The sequence below is a fragment of the Fukomys damarensis genome, unplaced genomic scaffold (genome assembly GCF_012274545.1).
Source record: "Fukomys damarensis isolate Sample0158 unplaced genomic scaffold, DMR_v1.0_HiC HiC_scaffold_1, whole genome shotgun sequence".
Classification (NCBI taxonomy): Eukaryota; Metazoa; Chordata; class Mammalia; order Rodentia; family Bathyergidae; genus Fukomys; species Fukomys damarensis.
In genome coordinates this window covers 49,654,472-49,675,202 of record NW_022900913.1, presented here as the reverse complement: position 1 = coordinate 49,675,202, position 20,731 = coordinate 49,654,472, and the positions used below count along the sequence as shown (strand labels likewise).

At 38.0% G+C, this 20,731-nt stretch overlaps 1 protein-coding gene across 1 annotated transcript in view; it reads left to right on the top strand.

Moving 5' to 3' along the window:
* Positions 1 to 11,015, top strand: part of Adamts6 (ADAM metallopeptidase with thrombospondin type 1 motif 6) — a 173,730-nt gene extending 162,715 nt beyond the window's left edge. Inside the window, exon 18 of the mRNA XM_033761118.1 lies at positions 10,558 to 11,015. Within this exon, the coding sequence (XP_033617009.1) occupies positions 10,558 to 10,667 (110 nt within the window). The 3' untranslated portion in view covers positions 10,668 to 11,015. The remainder of the gene's footprint in view (positions 1 to 10,557) is intronic.
* Positions 11,016 to 20,731: the final 9,716 nt, after the last annotated feature.

Sequence of the window (20,731 nt, the reverse complement as noted above, 5' to 3'; positions counted from 1 at the left end):
AGGAATCAAGATTTGAACATAGATTTCATAGAGCCCAGGGCATGTCAGTTTCCACTACATTCACATGCTAGTCTTAATTCACTCTTTAAGATACTGGGGCTAGGGCTATAACTGAATAATAGAACACTTGAACAAGGTTCTTAGTCTGGCCTCCAGCACAAAAAAGAAGGGACAAAGGGAAGGATAAGAAGTTATACAGAGAATATTTTGATGTGAAAATACTCTGTTTTTTAAGTGGAGATAATTCTGGCATGCCCTGCAGGCTACTTCAATAGATTAAGCCTTCCTCATTGCTGACATAGCTGGCTTTTGACGTGCTCACAATGATATATATATTGAAGTTATGTGTATAGCTTCATTTAGGCAATTTAAAAGTTTCTCTGTAAGGGCCAGGAATTTAGCTCAGTGGTTCTGCCTCTTGCAGCAAAGTCCTGAGTTTGATCCCTGGTGCCAAAAAAAGAAAAAACAAAGTTTACTGAAGTAATTAATTATTGTATATAGGCTCTGCAGTTGAAGTTACAATACTATTTTCAGATTTTGCCTAATATCACTGACAAATATACTTGTTTCTGCCTTAAAGAAATTCTTTTAAAATTGTAATGTTGACCTGATATTTCTTGAATAATTTGAAGAACACCAAATGACCATTTCATCTGCCCAACTAATCATTTTTTATTAATACTAAACTGAAGTAAGCAGTTAAGATAGTATTTAAAGATTTCTCAGTAAAGGAGAAAATTTTTAGAAAATTATTAATTCTGTGAAATATGACTGTTACATTATTATTACCTAAAGCAAGAGGATCCCTTTCTCTCATAAAATTTCTATCATAACTTTTTTGTGTTTTCTTCAACATCCCAATAGTATGTGTGGATTGTATTTAAATATATAAAAACTATTTGTTCATTTTAATCACCAGCTAATTATTGAATACTTTCTGTGGCCAGCTTCTGCTATTTCTTAAGAACAATTCAAATACATTTATAAATTCATAGTGTTTCAAGGCAAATACTTAATATTTTAAAAAATTATAAAGGAAGATAGAAAATATGTGGAACAGTTTACAAAAATTCTAAGAAAAGCTCAAATGAAGGGCCAGTGATTTAACCTTTGGATCAAGGCAGGTCTCATAGACTGTGTGGCCTATGAGCAAGCCATAATGTACAGTTGGAAAAACTCAGGATACTATAAGCTATCATCCATAGATAAATAGAATGGACCGATAACATCGATCTCAAAAGAGAAGAAGCTCTTTCATAAAAATAATGCAAGTGTTTTGATAAGGCTTGTGAGGAATCATATCAGAGAAAGAAGGAAATGCCTCTTAGTAAGGGAAAGTCTAGTAGTTGAGGAAAGAGCAGTTTCTGGTAAACGAAAGAGAACAGAAGAGGATCCCTAATTTCCCAGTAAAATCAGGCTCCTTTGTCCTTTGGAGTCTGCTGAAAGGCCAATTTAACTCTACCTCAAGATGTGGTAGAGTTATGGAAGATCTCTTGGGATCTCAAATTCAATTTTTTGTTGGGTCTCTATAGATGAAATGACCCAAAGGTAAAATCTTAAGCAGTGTTTTAATTACCAAGGTTTGGGTAATTGGTCTCCCCCCACACACTAAATATTTTGTTATAAAAAAAGTTTCAGACATACAGCAAAGTTTAAAGAATTTTACAGTGAATACCCACCATCTAGATTCTACCATTAAGTTTATTAAACTTGTTTCTATCACAGATATATCCATTCCTCAAAGCGATGTTTTTTAAATAACTTGCTCCATGCATCCAACCATTAATTCATTTACTTAGCAAACATATTTATTATGAGTCAGGCACTGAAACTATGAAAAGAATACAACAATATCCCTGTCTTCAAAGGGAGCACCATTTAGTAGAGGTGGCAACATGTAAACAGGTAATTTTCACAACATGAGCAGTATTTTTTTTTTGGTAAAGCGGACTGAACTCAGGACCTTGTGCTTGTGAGGCAGGCAGCAGCACCACTGAGCTAAATACCCTTCCCATATAAGCAGTATTTTGACAGAGGTAGCAAGAAGCTACCAAGAGAAAGTGTACAGGGGATGGTGCAAATAACAGTACCATCACAGAGAACCAAAGCTGGGCCCTGGAAGGCTTACAGTTTACCAAGAAAGCTGGGTTGTGGGGCACTAGGATGCAGGATATAGGGCAAATGTGTGCAGCCATAATGAAATTTTAGTAAAATAAAAATAAAAAGTAAATGGAGAGTGAAAAAACAGGAAATTAAGATATCTGAGGATAGTAACAGAAAAAGACTTAGAAATAGAGTATCAAAAAAAAAAAAAAAAAAAAAAAAGGCAGAATAATGGCCGGGCGTAGTGGCGCATGCCTATAATCCCAGAACTCGGGAGGCTGAGGCAGGAGGATTGCTGTGAGTTTGAGACCAGCCTGGGCTACATAGTGAGTTCCAGGTCAGTCTCAACTACATAGTGAGACCCTGTCTCAAAAAAACCAACCAAACAAACAAAAAAAAAGTAGAATATCAAAAAATTAATTACTCGGGAGTAGGAGGCCAACCTGGACTACATAGTAAATTCAGGGCCAGCTTAGAACATACAGCAAGACCCTATCTCAAACAAACAAACAAACAAATAGTGAGAGGGAAATAGGAAATGGGAGAAGGGAGATATAATTCACTGTGTTCAATGTCTGCTTTACTTTGCTTCTGAAAGCCTTCAGTGAAAGATTAACAAAATATAAACATTCTTTCCCTCTCACTATTTATTTATTTATTTATTTATTTATTTATTTATTTATTTTTGAGACAATGTCTCAATGTATATTCTAAGCTGGCTTTGAATTCATTAAGGACTCCAGTCTGGCCTCCAACTCCCTATGATCCTCCTGCCTCAGCCTCCTGAGTGCTGGGATTACAGGCATGTGTCACCATGCTTGGCACTATTTGAATTTTTTTTTTTTTTTTTTTTTTTTTTTTTTTTTTGTACCAGGGATTGAACTCGGGTCCATGCACTTGCAAGGCAGGCAGTGGAACCTCTGAGTTAAATCCCTGGCCCACTATTTGAATTTTTTGATACTCTACTTCTGAATCTATTTCTGATACTATTCTTGGATATTTTAACTTCTCATTTATTCACTCTCCATTTATTTTATTTTTATTTTTTAATCTTACTCAAATTTCATTGTGACTGCACTTGACAGACTTCCACTGATGAGGGTAACACTACATTGCTGCTGAAAGTGAATTATAGACACACTGGATATAAATGTATTTCAAATACTAAGAATAATTTTTAAAATACATATGGCAAGTGGGACCAGCATGCTTAACCTCCCCTGAAATTCTGTCCAAAATGCCATTTTATTCATTATTCCTACAGTTTCAAGTTTCCTTGTAAGTCTTTTCAGTTTCTCGATAGCACATTCTGTCATTTGGTAGTTATTGCTGCCAGATAGTAATTCACAGTGTGTCATGAGCTGGTGACCAATTCAGAAAGGTGTGGTTGGTGTACACTGGTTTACCAGCCCGGGATGTCTAATGGTGGCCTTGGAGAGTTTCAGTCTCCCTCAACTAAATGGCTGTGGGAAAGCCTAGGCAACTCAAACCAAGATCCTTTAAACAAAGTAGCCACTGAATTCAGGTTTTAATGTGAAATCTGATGTATTAAAATCAGTGAAAGGAAAATTAAGGTAATTTGAAGACTTTGATTGCAAGAAGATGAGGAAGGCTAGGTTTTTCCTTTGACACTTCAAAGAGCTCGTTAGCCACTTAGCATTCAGGTTCACATTCCTGGCTGTCTGGGTTGGAGGGGACCTGAATTTAGGATGGGATTAAACCACCTTGAGATTGAGTATGGGTGGCATAACACATAAGACTGGAGAAAAACAAAAATAGCAAAGAGAGAAAGGGATGTTTTATTTCAAGGTAAGATAAGTCAGAATAAAATTTAAAACTAATATCACCTTTTAGAAGGACAGAAAGTTATTTGCATTGTAATGAATAAGGGCCCTGAAAATTTCATCCTTCCCTAGCTTAAACATGTAAAATGTTAAAGCCTCAAGTACAATATTATCAAGAACATACTGACTACACACCCCCCACCCCAACTCCTGCACCACACATGCCCACGCACGGACTTGACCTTCACATTTCTCACCAGACTCTCCCTTTCCTTGGGCAGTTTGTCAGAAGCACAGCTGTCGGTACTTTTTTAATCTAAAAGATACACCTGGGTGCTTAACTCGTAACCACACTTACTATGTTCTTCTATATCTCACAAAACGTCTACAACCAGAGGGTATGTGTTCTACAGAGAGGATATAGAAGGGGTCAACCTGGTCATGGAAGGATCTGTTCCTGAGTTTCCCAACGCATAGCAATAAAAGAAGTAGGCAGAGTTTGCAACATTTGATGAAATAAACATTGAAAATTCCGTTTGCAGTGTTGGTCTTGTGTTTTTTGGATCAAAGCAAGTCTTCGAAGTCACAATGAGTCTGAATCAAATTGAATCCTAAATTCATCAGTTTCTCTGCTCAGTGTATCTGAAAGCATGTATTTTAGGTCATGCTTTAGGTCTTTGAAAGATTAATGTAAAGCACCTGGGGAAAGACTCATTGGAACAGCAATGATAAGTAGATTCATGAGTTGCCTATGAAACAGGTTTGTCTAATTTTTATCATTCAACTCTGCTGAAACCTAGATTACCTATGAGAACCAGTTTAGCAGGTGTGGCAAGTTACTTAAGGTTCTAAGGATGGATTTAGTTCACATCACAGGGTATAGGAACTACCTTGAAGTCCTGATGTGTTCTCAAGTCTCCCTGATAAGAATTTGGGAGTACTCCACAAATCATCATTCCTACCAGAAGCCTGTGTCTTTGGGTGAAGTGTGACTTTTTCAGAGTCGGAGTAAAATTTAAAAGGGGATGGGACTAGTTAGAGTCCAAATGTTTCCTAAAAACCACATAATGTGGAACTCTTACCTTTCCAGTATCTTGATGAGGAAAAAGAATGGCTTGTGAGTTGCTTTCATCTTAAAATCTGTGCCTTGTAGGCTCAGATTCAGTATTTAGAAAGGAATATGGGGCAAGGGGCAAAGCTCAGTGGTAGAGGGAATGCTTAGCATGCACAAGCCCTAGGAAGATATAAGGGCAACTGTCTGAAAAGAATGGATAGTAAAGACAAAAACTTCGAACTACACTACAGAGGATATTACCAAAAGACTTCTTAAAGAATTTCTTTTAGTAGATCTCCCAGTATTATTTATTTGTAAGTTACCTATTACTTGAGTATAGAGAGATTTCTAATATTAATGTCGTGTCTATATTATCTGGAAATCAGTGCCAACGGAAGATCATTCAGAAATTAAAACAGGACATTTCTGTTACCTGATTCATAGGAAAATGTTTTAATTTATGTACAACTTTTTCAGAATGTTTTAAATAAAAAAGTAGGCTATATTATGTTTTTTTTCTTTTATTGAGTTTATTGGTACATTTTAGGTGTACAGTACAGTTACATTCATTATTGGGATCTTGTGCCTTTGCATGACAGGTGGTCTTGGTTCTCATTTTTTCCCCTTGTCCCTGCCCTCCCTTCACCCCCTCCTCCCCTCCCAGTTTACAAGCACTTTATTTCCATTTTTTCATTCTCATATTTTTTCCCTTATTACCTTTCCCCTACCATTCCCACTTTCCCTACATCTTTAGCCCTTTTCTTCTCATTTCACAATGTCAGTTATCTCATTAGGATCTTATGTACTATTATAGTTTATTCACACCAGAGAACTCAAGAGAGAAAGAGAGAAGACTATTTTGTAATCTTTATTTTTGGTACTGGGGATCAAACTCAGGACCTTGTGCTTGCAAGGCAGATGCAGGACCACTGAGCTAAATCCCCGGTCCAACTATTTCATAATCTTAATAAATTTTAAGGAGGCCAACAATGAAAGGATAAATTTTGTAATTTTGGCCTCTCAACTGCATCAGCATTGTCAATGAGTTAAATCCAACAATATAACAAATGAGTCCTCTTTGAGCTAAAAATGGCAGTAAGTTGAATGCACCAATATAATGTAAAACTAGTAACTATATTTTGGGAATTGCGTTCAACCTTTCATAATAATGGGTCTTTAATAATGGGTGTATCTAAAAAATCCCTTTTCACTTATGTAATTTTATAAAATTTGAAATGGAAGATGTAGTGAAGGAAAGTAGGAAGAGGTAATTCAGGTTACTTTAAGTGTCTGTGACCTAGAATATTCCTTTTTTTCTTTCATTAAGTTTCTTGATATATTTTAAGTATACAGTATGATGACATTCATCATTAGGAATTTTTACCTTTACATGATATATCTTGGTTCTTATATTTTTCCCCATTCCCCTGCCCTCCCTTCAATCCCTCTACCCCTCCTTATTTACAAAGACATTGTTTCTGTTTTTTCCTTTTCTCATATTTATTCCTTTTTCTTCTTTCCTTTTTTAAAAAACACTTTTCTTTTTCCCCTTTCCCTATAGAGGCAAAGCAAACTCTCAAAAAAACAAAGAAGATCTGACTATGATGCCCCAAAGATTACCTTATCAATAGTGCTAGCCAAGTGCACAGTCACAGGCAGAAACATTGTGTATTAGATGCCAAGTTGCTGAAATCAGAGTGGCTCTGCAGTCAGACAAACCTTGGTCCTATCCCAGTCCTTAAACCAACTATTGGCTGTATGACTCAGCATAATTTCATAACCTTTTTGAATTTAAGTTTTGTTGTCTATCTAAAGTTGACATATTATATACTTAAAATGCTTAATATAAAAATACATATAACCACCTAAAGTTGAACCTGACACAAAGGAAGTGCTTGATAAATTGTAATATTCAATGCTTTTATTACCAAATTGAGCTCTTGTGGGCTTAAAAGACAGAATAAAGACCAGGTATAGTTGACCTTTGGGAATAGATTCTCATCAATCCCAAGATTGCAGTGAATCAATTCTTCCAGTCAATATAGTTCCTCGAAGGCAAAAACCAAGAACTAAATTTTCTGTACAACCCTCCTTTTCAGGAGTCCTCACACTCCATTAAGGCTAAATGTCCTTGTACAACCTAAATAATTCCATGCTAATGTTTCATAGCAGCCTATTTTCTGAGTCTTGGCAGTCTCTGGATCTTCCCGGGTCTTTCCTCACCTCTTCCTCCTGCTCTCTTATGTAATAACGTTCTGTTCATTTGCCTCTGTGCAAATGTGTAACCCTTCCCAAGAGCCTATATTCATTTCCATCAGGGTCTCAGAAAAATAATACATGGTTGTTTTCAGAGGCGGAAGTTGTAGGGTCAATAATGAGAGAACAAACGAGCGTTTATTCTGAGCCAGATGCCACGGCATGTGCTTTACGCTATTTGCAATACCTCATGAAAGCCTCACAATGTCCTTACCGTGAGCAGGCCTTATCATGGTCTTCATTTTAGAGATGAAGGACCTGAGACTGAGAGTGGTGATATAACTTGGTGAAGGCCAAATGTCATGGAGGTAGGGCCAAAAGTCACCCCCTACCCACCTGATGGGCTATTAACCAATATTTGTGCTACTGTCAAGGGCAATGTAAGAGGTGCTCATCATCTCTACCTCCCTAAACTTGATCCCAGGACCCAGTGACTTCCTGCATTCAACTGAATTAGTTGGTAGCTAACTTAATAAAGGTGTTGGCAAGCTCTGGGAGAAACATTCTGCATTAGCCCTGAGCCCACCCCGAGGAGGGGCACAGTAATGTTCCTGGACAGAGGGCTGTGCTGTGGGCCTCTGTACACAGAAGAGAGTTTTATTTCCAGCACCTGGCTAAGAAGCAAATCCCCCATCACTTAACATTTGTAGTAGATGGATGGATGGGTAGGTGGAGGGAGAAGCAATTTATAAATATTCATTTGTTATGCATTATTTAATCAGATCCCCAAATCTAAAATCTAGAAGAAAAGTCTGAATTTTTTTCATACTTTGTTCAACTTAGAATTTTCATGTTCCACCAACTCTTCTGAAAATGGAGTATGGACTCTTGCCACCCTGGAAATAGTCATCTTTGTTTTGTCTTCAAACTGTTTTAAGCCTTTAGAGCTGTTTTCAAACTCTCTCCTGTCTTTATAGCAGTATTTTCTCAGTAGTAGTCCAAATATTGCATCGATATGGAGAAATTTAGCATATAACTCCTTGCTTCCTTCCTATCATCAAGCATTAAGAGATGCTAGTAACTACTAACAGTAGTAATTCCGTATCTTACAGTTACCCAACACTGTATGTGTACCAGGCACTGCTCTAGTTGGATGTACGTAAGGATGTTCATGTAATTACATGTTATATGTGACAGTGGGTATTCTAATTACTCCTGAGTAGAAAAACAATTGAAAAAGCTTAGGCATGGTGAGATTATGTGATTTTTTCAGTCATAAAGTTAGTAAATGGTAAAACTAGGGTTATATCAAGGGTGTCTGGTTCCTGATTTTATGTCCGTATACTATTAAAATAACCAATTCTCCTCTGTTTACCAACTAAATCCCTTTTGTATTTCGGCAAAGAAAGTCAAAGCTAAAGATTATTTTATATTTTAACAAGTCATGCCACATCTTATTGCAGAGTAGAGAGTGGCTGCCCTGTTATGTGGGTAACATTATGTCACTAGAGGTGCTCTCAGCTTTTCTCATTATTTCAGTAATTATTTTATATGGACAATATATTCCTCTTGGTAACAGTGATAGTAACAGATACTTTTCCACAAAAATTTTGTGGGTCAAAACTTTTTTGGATATTTTTATTGGTAGAGAATATTTAGAGAGCAAAACAAACAAAAAAAGAATTCCAAGTGATCTCCAATTTAAAATATTTGAAAATCTTTTCACTGCAAATTCACACACAATCCACCAAATACCATCTGATTTATTTTTTAAGAACAATTTTAAATAATTTTTTTTGTGTTCCTACTTTCTTTCAGCCAAAACTTAGATTTACTAAGAATATAGTATGAAAATTTTGTTCAAATTTCTAAATATTATTCTCTTTGTAAATCACATCTTGAGTATGGGAGTTTGATGGTGGCAAAGCTTATGTTTTTTTGTTTGTTTTTGGTCTGATTTGGTTTGGTTTTTTGAGGCTAGGCCTCTCTATGTATAGTACAGGCTGACCTTGAACTCACTATGTAGTCCAGGCTGGCCTGGAACTCATGGTGACCCTCCTGCCTCAGCCACTGAAGTGCTGGGATTATAGGCTTGTGCCACCCTATCCTGCTAGAGTTTATGTTTTTAGAGGATTTGAGGGATCCCGTTTCAAATTTGAGGATGTTGCCTGAAAGAACCTTAAAAATTAGATCAGTAAGATTGTTACCATACGATTTGATAATGACTTGAAACTTCCCCATTCTTTGCATTTAATTTTGCATGTTTATCCTGTGGCTTATGTACCAGGTATTAGATTTCTCAGAATTTTAGTGGGTTTCTGGAGTCAGGAAAAAGAAGGAACAACAAAAACTGTTCTGTCACCCTGTATTTTACCTAGTACATTGCCCGAGTCCTAATTACCTTAAACAATTTATTCAGTATATTTCAGTATAGCCACCTAGAAAAATAAGGGTGGACCTTTAGTTCTAGAATGCATATAAATTTAATTATTAGATTGACACATTTTAAAATTCCCAGACAAAAGTGACCAGAATCCTGGAGAAAATCACTATACGCAGTGAAATTATATTGGTGGCAATGAATGTGCAGGGCTGCTGATAATCAAAGGCTGGTGTCCCTTTCTCTACACCAGCCCCTCAATTCCACCTCTGCACCTGACTTCCAAGGGGATGTGGGAAAAGAATAATTTATTCACCTTCTGGCTGCAAGAACTGCAGACTATAACTGCGGCAATTCTACCACTGAAGAGAAAATACACATAGGAAAAAAGGAGGCCATGTCTCACTTACAAATTAAAAAAAGACATTTCTACATGTTTCCATAACCCACAGACTGCTGCCATTTAAGGCCAACCCCTTAAAGCTTTCCTCTTTGTCTAGCGTAGTTGCTGAATCTAGGCCACTGTCAGCCATGCTTTGCATTCACCCAGGCCCACCCTCACATCTCTTAGATACAGATTCTCTTGAGATATGTGTACTTTGATATCAAATAATGCAACTCATGTTTTATTTTGGATAAGCTTGCACTGTTGAATAAAATAACCCTTGAGAAAGAAGCAATAAAAGCACTGTAAGAAAAATGACTCATGTTTCCAAGCTGTCTAAAGCAATCACTTATCCCAAAAAATGGTAATTCTTTCAAGACACAGTAGGCATGCACCACACACTTATAAAAGTCTGGAAGAAAAGCTTTGCAAACATTTTTTAAAGTTTTTGTGTTAAAATATGTCAAAAGAATGTTTCTGGTAGGCTGTACCAGACAGGGTATGCCTAAACACAAAAAACAAAAACCACGAGGATGTGAAAACCAATGTAGATTGTCCTGAAGGGGGTCCTACTAACTATCCAGGTGGATTGGCTTGTTTATGCACTTGTTTATGTACCTTTAATTGTTTTCCATTTTCTGCCCCCATCCATTAGAGTGCAAAGATGTGAACAAAGTGGCTTATTGCCCACTGGTGCTGAAGTTCAAATTCTGCAGTCGAGCATACTTCAGGCAGATGTGCTGTAAAACCTGCCAAGGACACTGACCCATGGAAAGCCAGAGAGAACCTTGTCATTTCATCATGGAAATGTGTCCATCAACGAGAGCCACCCAGAGGAAGAGGATTGATGTCCTTGCAAAAGCATTACCCTGTGGAAAACGTAACCACTGGTCAGCCCTAGCTGACAGGATTTCAATATTATTTTAACTTCTGTGAAGTGGGATTTATTGATCCAAAGTGCTGGACACGGTATTAGGAGGGGATGCCAGATTGGAGAGATCCAAACAACACAGGGAGACTTGCTTACTGTGGAACGTTTGTGTTCTTTTAAGTAAATCCAATAGCATGTTTACCTCCTTGGACCATTAAGATAATTTTTATTATGGACTTAGCAATGACACTGAATCAATTTGTATTTAAAACTGTTTAAAATGTAGCTGTTATGACTTGGTCAACTATAGAAGTAAAGAAGATTCAGAATTCTTAAGTCATAGCTTTAAAATGTTTACTATACTTTATCTCACTAAACAGCACCACAATTTAAATTATAAACTGGGCTTTGAACTGTAATTTAAGAGCAATTATAAGTCAAAAATAATGAAAGTTTGTATTATTTCCATTCCACTTAATTGCCTGAGGAATAATCCCCCTATTCTGAAGACTACTGTGAGCCATATATAAAACTGTATTAAACTGAACAATGAGGGACTTAGCTTAAAGCAGTGCATCAGTTCCTGCAGCTGTGCAAGTCTATAAATTCAGTGCTAAAAGACTGTGGCTAACTTGCCATTGTGCAAGTGAAGCTGAGATTTCCATTAAAACTTTAAGAGAAAAGCCTTTCAGTTTCATGCAGAAGCCAGAACTGGGATATGGTAAGGACGAAAATACCAGGCTCTTTGCTATCACACAGAATGTCTTCTTCTTATCTGAGTTACGCTAACTCAATTGTGTTTTACATCCTCACCAGCCACAGAACAGTCTCTGCCCTGTTAGATTGTTGCACGCATGTTGAGCTTACTGAGTTGATGCCATGCAAAAGATAGACCGGCTCAGGAACAAGGCAGACCTTTTGCAATTTTCTGACAATTATGATGGGCTCCAGATGTCCCTTCTTTGATATGGTAGAAGGGCAATTATTTATATGAGAGCAGGTATGTGTGTGTATGTGTGCGTATGTGTGCACACGGATGCTTTTGAATATATGGATAGATGAGTGTGCTTGCACGTAAGGTGCTATTTCTATGAGTTTTAAAGTAGGCAAGGGAAAACAACCAAAGAAGAAAAACTCATAAAGACTAGAGATCATAAAATATAATTTTAATAGTCACTTAACCAACTAGTTTTATTTTTATGGATACTCTAAATAGCAATTAAATGTGAAACCGTATCTGAGGCAAGTCAAACTGAAGAATCTCATCCACGTAAATTAAAATGACTAGCTCGTATCTTCAAGTTTTCTACTTTGTTCATCAGAAGACTCAACAGCTAGATTTTTTTTCAAGAGGGTACTTGTTAATGTTAATATTTTTTACTTGAACACTTATAGCTTATAGCAGGTTCTCAATGGATGTGCTTTGTGTCCAATACTCCTCCTGTATTGTACATGTATGTACACCATGCGTACACCAAAACCTAGAACACTAAATGGCTATTTTGTAAAGATAATATCTGCAATTAAAGGGCACATTTCACTTGTATCCATCACTGTGCTCTGAAACTACATGTCTGTGTGTCACAAATACCATGATCTTAGGTTGTTCATTTTTTTTTTTTCCTGAAAGGAAGAGAGAACCTAAACTTCTGAGTTTGCTGTGGTCAGTTGGCACAGGGCTCTCTGCATACTCAGTCATGACCATCCTTAATTCATTTCTGGCTTCTCCCTCAGTCCTACACTTCTCATCCCTGAGTTTGCCAGAGAGTCCTATTGATGACACAAGAGATATTGCCAAGTCCCCACCTATCCTGCCCTTCAAAGATCAAGCGTCACTTTGGCTTTTCATTAAAGGAAAATAGCCATGAGCCTCATGGCCCTGGCACTGAACTCCTTTGGCTCTTTTTAAAAAATAGGTAACTTGGTGCTACTGTGCCCGGGTGAAATGAACAAAAACTGGGTGGTTTCTGTGACAGTTTAGGCATAGACTTGCTACCTGTATCTTTCACCGGCACAAATATTAGCTCATGTTTTTATTTCAAGATCTCTTACATTACTGACTAACGGTTCTGTTTTACCTCACCTGGAAAATACCATTGCAATGGCCATACACCTGGGCAGTACAGTTCCTCAATTGGTGCTAGAAGAGGCTTGTCTCAGATGCGCAACAGCACTGAGGGAAGCTTACTTCCTGGGAAAACGTTGGATCACCTTTCAGGAGGGAAAGAAGCACAGAATGTAACAGGAGTAAACATTTTCAGGTAGATCCTGAATTTAAACCTCAGCAGGTTAAAAAATATATTCCATAGCACGTTACCAGACTGCTATTGCTCTGTACCTACTCACATGGTTACATGAAGCTTTTTTCCTAAATAACAACAGGATTGTCAGTAAAGTCTAGGCCACCATGGTAGGCACTGCAAAAGTAGTGAGCTGTATGACACGTAGGAAACCCCAAGGAAAATGGTATATTGCAGCTGGGAGCAGGGTCTGCCACTGGTATATAGGTCAGGCCTACCAAAAAAGAAAAGGTAAATACACCCAAATGATTAAACCCCTGGAGATACATAGGGCTTTCCAACCAATCATTTCATTAGGAACATTTTTTATTTGAGTGAATGTCACGTAGGTATCCTTAATAATACAGAACAAAATTATCTTTGTATTATTGTGATTAGTTGTTACTTATTATTTTGTACTCAGTATTAATGTGGTACACTGTTACTGTTTTTGCTTTTGTAAGTTATATTCTAATTTATTGCCATGTTTCCTAACACTTGTCCTCCTTTCATTCTCCTGCTTGTGATGAAAATGAAAGTCATTGTAACACTTGATGGAGTGAAATTCCACACCAGGCACAGATTTCTTTTTAACATAATTTAGTAAAAATAAAAATTCAGCTTGTAAGAATGATTCAGATGGAAGTTGTGTTTTCACTGAAGAGCTTGTGTTAAACTTGAAGTAGAAGGAATCTATCCCTTGGGATAGCACTCCTACATTATCTAAGTTATCCAGACAGTATCTCGGATTGAGATAATTTGGGGTATCTTTACTACCCTTCTCAGGGACTGCACCAAATATATAAGCATGCTTGAGTCCTGTCTAAGGGGCCTCAGGATTTCTTGTGGGGCTACATCAGAACAGCCAGCCACCCATTAATCATTCTGAAGCTAGAAAGGACGCCCAGACTGACCACTACCACACACTTGCAGTCACTGGGTGCACACACATCTCTTTTAGGTTTTCTTTTGCCATTTGTGTAAATTCTTTAGTATTTTAGAACATACAAGGTATTTCAGTTGAGGAAAAAGTGCTGAATGATGATTCCAATGATTTTTCTCGGCAGATTCAATGGAGAGCATAGAAAACATGATGGACCAATTTATCCACTTTCTGACATTTCCTTTTAGGCAGAAGAGGTGAATGCCTCAGGCTTGGCTGAGCTGAATAACACTATAATATACAAAGGTAAATCAGAAAAACCTTTCAATGTGAAGGTGGTCCCCTATGATAACTTCATAGGGCCGGGGATTTAGTGCAGTGGTTCGGTGGCCTGCCTTGCAAGTACAAGGACCGGAGTTCAATCCCCGCTACCAAAAAAAAACATAATGATAACTTCATCATTTACATAGGAAGATATAGAACATCCAAGCATGACGGCCCTAGTCCACCCATCCACATGCCCTGTGTGTGTTCTCCCACTGCTCTTTCTCTCTCATAAATCAGTTTAGCTAAGTAAGATGATTAGATAGTTGAGGGAGAGTATTTTCCCCAGTTCATCCTAGCAACCAAAAGTGGATGAAATGTTATGGATACTGAGTGAATGAGAAGATCATGGGTGCCACCCATTTAATTCCTTTCAAGATTGCAATTAAATGTTTTTTTTCTCTTCGAAATATCTAAAGGACACTACTGCTTAAGGTACTAACTCCAGGAACAATCTGCTCTCCATAGAGATTCTGCGGTTCCTCAGGAAACAATAGTCCATTCTTAAACCCTTTTACTCCAAAAGGCCAAATGTTTTTCCAAGTAAATTAGGGGAAAAGGTATGGACCTTGACAACAAAAATATGTGAATGGAGAAAGAGAAGGAAAAAATGTAATTCACAGTGAAAAAAAAAAGTTTTAGTCCATAAGAATTAGAAAATTCTAAATAAGTGATCACAAGAAAGATAAAAAATCAATCATTGGATGAAAAGGGACAGATAAGCTATGTTTGGAATTCTATCTCTTTCATATTATCAGAATGTGTAGAATAAATTAACGTGTATTTTTAAAAGAATAGCTTTTCACAATGGTTTTCTACCTCCAACTTCAAAACCTCAAGCTCCAATTTGAAAGAAAGGTGGTTTTTCTCTCATCTGTTTTTCTCTCACCCACTTTTTTGAGCATTCTTGTCCCATACTTCATCCACAGACAGCATCTGAGGCCAGAAATAGAACTATGGCTCCACCTGAGAGAAAGCAAAATTATGCCTGTTGTCTTTTGGTTGATGGCTCTCTATAGCCTACTGAAAGCCTGGAATTGCATATGTAATGAGGCTAATTTCCAAGACAAGTCTTGTCTTCACTAGAATAATACTGTAGTTACACAAGGGCCCAACTATTGTCCCTATATTCAGAGACATTAGCCTAAATGAGCCTGAATATTCTCATTCACCTCAGGGCATCACACTTGACCAGTCAGATTTCCTTGCCTGGACTTTAAAACATGTAAATCAATCAAGATGTCTTGGATTTAGACACTTGTGCTGATAGAAGTGGTTTCACAGCAAGAGGACATGTAATCCCACCAACTCTGGGACTCCCAGAAGTCAGCATGCCTTCCTCAGGTAACAGTAGGTGATCCTGGGAGCGACCTGGTCTATGCCACCAGTGAGGGCAGTTGTGAGTAGCAGGTGCCCTTATGAGTTCAGAGTGCTGTGCTTACTCTGGAATTCCCGCTGGCAGAACCATAATTGAGAGATAGCGTCCTTGAAATTCCAAGCAAAGGCAGCAAGCAGAAGTCCCAGTCTAGAGCTCCTTCAGGCCAGTTGTGAGCCTCTGTGTCCAGAGAGTAATCTCAGCCATGATTATTAATCCTTTATACTAATGTTTGCTATGTGCCTGCAGCATTGGGATCCTGTGCTAGGTGCTTCATATATGCTCACATTAAATAAGTTGCAACAGACTAATAATATTATCAGTTCCCACTTATGAATGTCAAAAGCGGGGCTCACAGTGATTTAGTCAGTTGCCAAGGGTCACAAAACCAGTGAGAGGAGTGCTATCTTTTTAGCACCCATAGGGAGAGTTGCCTGATCTGCACCTGGTGATTTAGTTGCTTTCTCATTGCTGGGACAAAATACCCAACACACACGCAAGTTAAAAGATGAAAGGTTTATTTTAGCTCAAAGCTTGTAAAGGTTTCAGTCCATAGCCTGCATGTTCCAAGACAGAGTAGCGTGGTGGAGGGGCATGGTAGAGGAGAAACAGTTCGTGGTGTGGTAGACGGGAAGCAGTAAGACTTTCTTTTTTCCCTTTTTATTTCAGCTAGGCTGCAAGCCTATTGGTTGGTGCCACCCGCACCCAGGGAGGATCTTCTTATTCTTAAGTAATTCTATCACCCATACCCAGACCTATGCTAAATCAATCGGTGAACTGCTTCGGTATCACACATCCATGATCCAGTCACTCCCAAAGGCCTCACCTACAGTGCAGGAGGCTTTGGAGGACATGTAGAGATAAACCATAACAGTTGGGAAGTATGTTCTTTGTCAGAGAGAAGCTAACTCACCAGGCCAGAAGAAATGAGGTCCCTTTTCCTGGGAAACAATGAGCTTGTGGCCTTGGAAAGGGCCTCAGGGGTCAGGGAAGGGTGAGCTCTGGGCTCCTGTCTTGGGAAGTAATGATGTGTCTGATGACAAAATTACAAGTGAACACCCAAAGTGTTTTTTAAGCATATCGTTAGAGTTCGTGGGAAGAGGAAGAAAGGAAATCAGAGCCAAACTAGGATGAAAGATGTCTGTGATGGCAATCGGCAGCCAAATTCTTACAACTTTGGGCCCTGAACTGCCTTATTGTAAATCCTAGAGCCCATCCCTGCCTTACAGTTCCCATACTGTGCGCGAGCATGTGCACACACACACACACACACACACACACACACACACACACACACGGCCCGGAGGCATATTTCAACATAGCTGTAATAGAATGATTCCCAGGTTGGCTTCTGGGTAGGTTTGAGGAAGAAAAGTGGGTTTCTCTCTGTTTTAGTCAGAACAGGACCACTGGGACTTGAAAGCTGGGGCCATCGGGTTGCCGCCAGCAAACGCATCTCTGACCTTCTGTGGTAGGTCCATAGAGTGGAACCAGGTGTTCTTTCAGCCCATGCCAGAATGTATTAGCCTCCTAACTGGCCTCCTGCCTCCACCCCACAATGGGGCTTTCGTTGGCCCTCTACCAAACAGCTGTTCTGGGAGCCACAGGTGGCCGCCCACCCTAGTGCCCAGCTGGCAGCTGCATTGGCCTGACTTAGCCTGGCAAGATGCATGCCTCTGCTCCTCTGCCCTAACTTTTTCCTGAGCCAGGTCACTCAGAGGGTTCAGGAGAAGGAAAGCCAAGCTTAAATACACTCAGGTATTAAATCCCTCATAAACCTAATTTGTGGCCCAAAGACAATCAAAATGCAGACTATCTCTTCCACTTTCTTCAATGTCAATTTTGGTACTTTTAAAAATCACGCAAATGAATTTGATGTCAACATATACATTTGTTTCTTATGTCATGTGTATTACTGTTAGAATAAAAATCATGGTGCTATGTATCTATAATTAATATGAAAGCAAAGAGAATGATATCCCAAATTTAAAAAGGTGTGATCTTGGAGACAATTTTAGGTGCCCAGATGATGGCATACAGGAACATTATTGGAAATACTGGAAAAAAAGAAAAAAGAAACCCAGAAGTGGCTAAAATATATGAACCGAATGAAAATGGGTATAGAAAAAAAATGTATCACAGCCAAATTTAGGTCAATAAATAATTTGCTTCACAAATTTAAACTTACAAGAGAAATAAAGTTGAGAAATTAAATATTTTATTTTGAAGATAAAAAGAGAAACTATATGTTGAAATTATGAAAGAAGTTAGTAACTCAGCTCTCCATTTGAATTTGAGGACCTTCCTAATGTAGAGTGGGCCAGGAAAATGTCATTACCCGATGTGGTTGGCATCCAGTCCCCTGAATGTAGGAAGCTCCCACTGGAGGGAAGCAGTGGGACCCACTGTCTTAATCCCACATTTAATCTCTATTGCAGAAATTATTTGTACAAACTATTCTCTACGCCTGGCTTTTAAAGTCAACATGCTAGAATTTAACTATACAAATGAATGTTGGCCCCTTCCATGTAAGCCAAGAGATCACTCTGTACTCAATTCTAACAGTAGAATCATCATTCAAAACAGTTTTAAAGTTGCTTCTTTAGACTCTCTCAAAGCAGGATAGATTTATTTTTTTAAAAAGCCACTCATTGAGGGGCTGGGAATTTAGCTCAGTGGTGCTGTGCACACGGTCCTGAGTTTGATTCCCAGTACCAAAAAACAAACAAACAAAAAAATTCACTGCAAACCAAATTTAGTTGAGTAATTTGAATATAATAACTTTAATCCCAAAATAGCTATGTGCTATACAAATGGATGACAAAAAAAAGTTTCAGATATACTTTGAGTGATTGCTTCTGTCTTGGCTAAGATCAAGTGTAGCAAATGTGTTTTGAGTGCCTACTTTAAAGGATTTCACTCATTTGGATATAAAAGTGCCCATGTTTTAGTCTAAAAATGATTGGCATTGTTTTATAATTTGACATAAAATGCATATAATGCAACATTTTCCTAAATATTTTGCCGTTTAAAATTCTAAGGCTAGAAGAAACCTGAACCATCTCAATGGAATGTTATCTGTGGGTGTGAAGAAAGATCTCTGACCTCTCCAAGGACTGAGTAACCCTTAAGCTCAGAAAGCCAAATCAATTCCCCAGACCTGGGAATTTAGCAAACTAACTTCAATTTCATCTTCTCAAGAGGAAGGCTTCCAGAGGACCTAAACAAGTTGTGCCAGCAACATTCATAAAACCTCTAAGTGTGCAAGATTCAGAGCTTAGCTTGCTCACCCCACGGGGTCAAGGGAGATGGTGTCATACAGATCTACTTCAGTGCACACAGCCATGCACGTATCCCACTTCTGTAGCTGGAATGATGTCCCATTTACGTACATAAAAATTCAAAAATAAGCCTTCTGCTGACTGATCCTTAACAGGTGGAGTATACCCACTCATTCTCTAACAGTGAGTGTCTCTGCCTTGGCTTGATTTCCTCCAGGGAGTTTTCCAGGAAGCTGTTAATGATACGTAAACAAATACTTAAACCTATATGGTAGAATGTCACTATTGAAAGAAATTCCAAGAGTAAATCTCTTGAAAAGGGTTAAGTACTCTCTTATACTTCTAACTTTGAAGTTTGAATTTTCATTACAGGTTTTTAATAAAACATATCAAGATACACATTATTTCATTTCCCAACATTTTTACAGAAACAGCATAAAATCCATGATTTTAATATCTTTTTCCTCTTGAAATAACCACATCATTTTAAGTTTACATTCTCTCTCTCTCTCTCTCTGTCTCTGACTTCATAAAGGTTCAGTGGGTGGCCAAGAATTCCTCTTTCCCAAAGTTAGCAATGCAGGCTATAGTTGTAGACACTGTTGGAATTGTTTGTCTACATAAAGAAGAAAATTTCACTTTAAATGTTTAAATTCTGTCCTCTCAGAATATTCTAGCTAAATGATATTTTCTATCAACCATAATTCAATTGCTGATAATTAGAGGAAAAGGCCTGAAAAGACAGACAGATGAGGTCCCTTCAAAGATTCTAATGATGAAAAGAGTGAGAAATTTTGTATTTTGTTTAAGTAATATCCCTATAAGGGTGAAGGATGCTTTAGAAAATGAAGTGTTGGGTCAGGGATTTAATTCAATGGCCCTGCACCTACCTCAAAAGCACAAGGTCCTGAGTTTGATCCCCTGGTACTGCAAAAAAAAAAAAAAAAAAAAAAAAAAAGTGTTTCTAAAGTATTAAAAATATTTAGTGTTCTTTAGAAAGAAACAGCCAACTTTTATTCATTTACATTTGTTTTTATTTGCTTTGTAAATTTTCAAATGTATGCACAAGTACAGAATAGTTCGATAAACTTCTCTTTGTGTACCCAGTTTACATAATTATCGACACTTGATCAACCTTGTTTCCATTCGTATTCCCTTATGCTGGGTAATTTAAGGAGACATTATGTATTATTCAGTACTTTGGAATATATTCCTCAAAGACCAAGACTTTTTAAAAAAAACTCCACTACTATTAACAAGATATTCATATTTTCATTGCAAAATTGAGTTTGCTCTTCTTTAGACTACTGCCACCACAGGGGGAATGTATTGGCAAGTGTACATACCACCAAATGAGCACCTGTTATGTGCTCTGTTCCAGCCAGTTAGTAGATGCCTTTTGTCGATTATCTTACCATCATTTTTACTGATTTTATGGAAGAGGAGATTGAGGCAGAGAAGTGGAGTCTTGCTATTGGAAAAGTCTGAGCCTCACAGGACCACAGAGGATCATGATTTACAAACATATCATGCATCTTTGCTGCAAATCACACTTAGGAAGTCAGACCTCCAGCAACATCTTCTGCTTACTGGACTCAAAAGAATGCTATAAAAATAACTTGTTGAAAAAATGAATCATCCCTCTTTGGCTGTTCTGGATCAAGGCTGCTTTGCCCCTTAGCTGCACACAGGGACAGTGCCTTGCTGTAGCCACCTGGCTCATGTAGATGATTTCAGCCCTATTTTGCATTATAGTCAGCATGGACCACTACCCTGGATACTGAAACTTCTCTCAAACTTCCCCTACAGCCCCAAT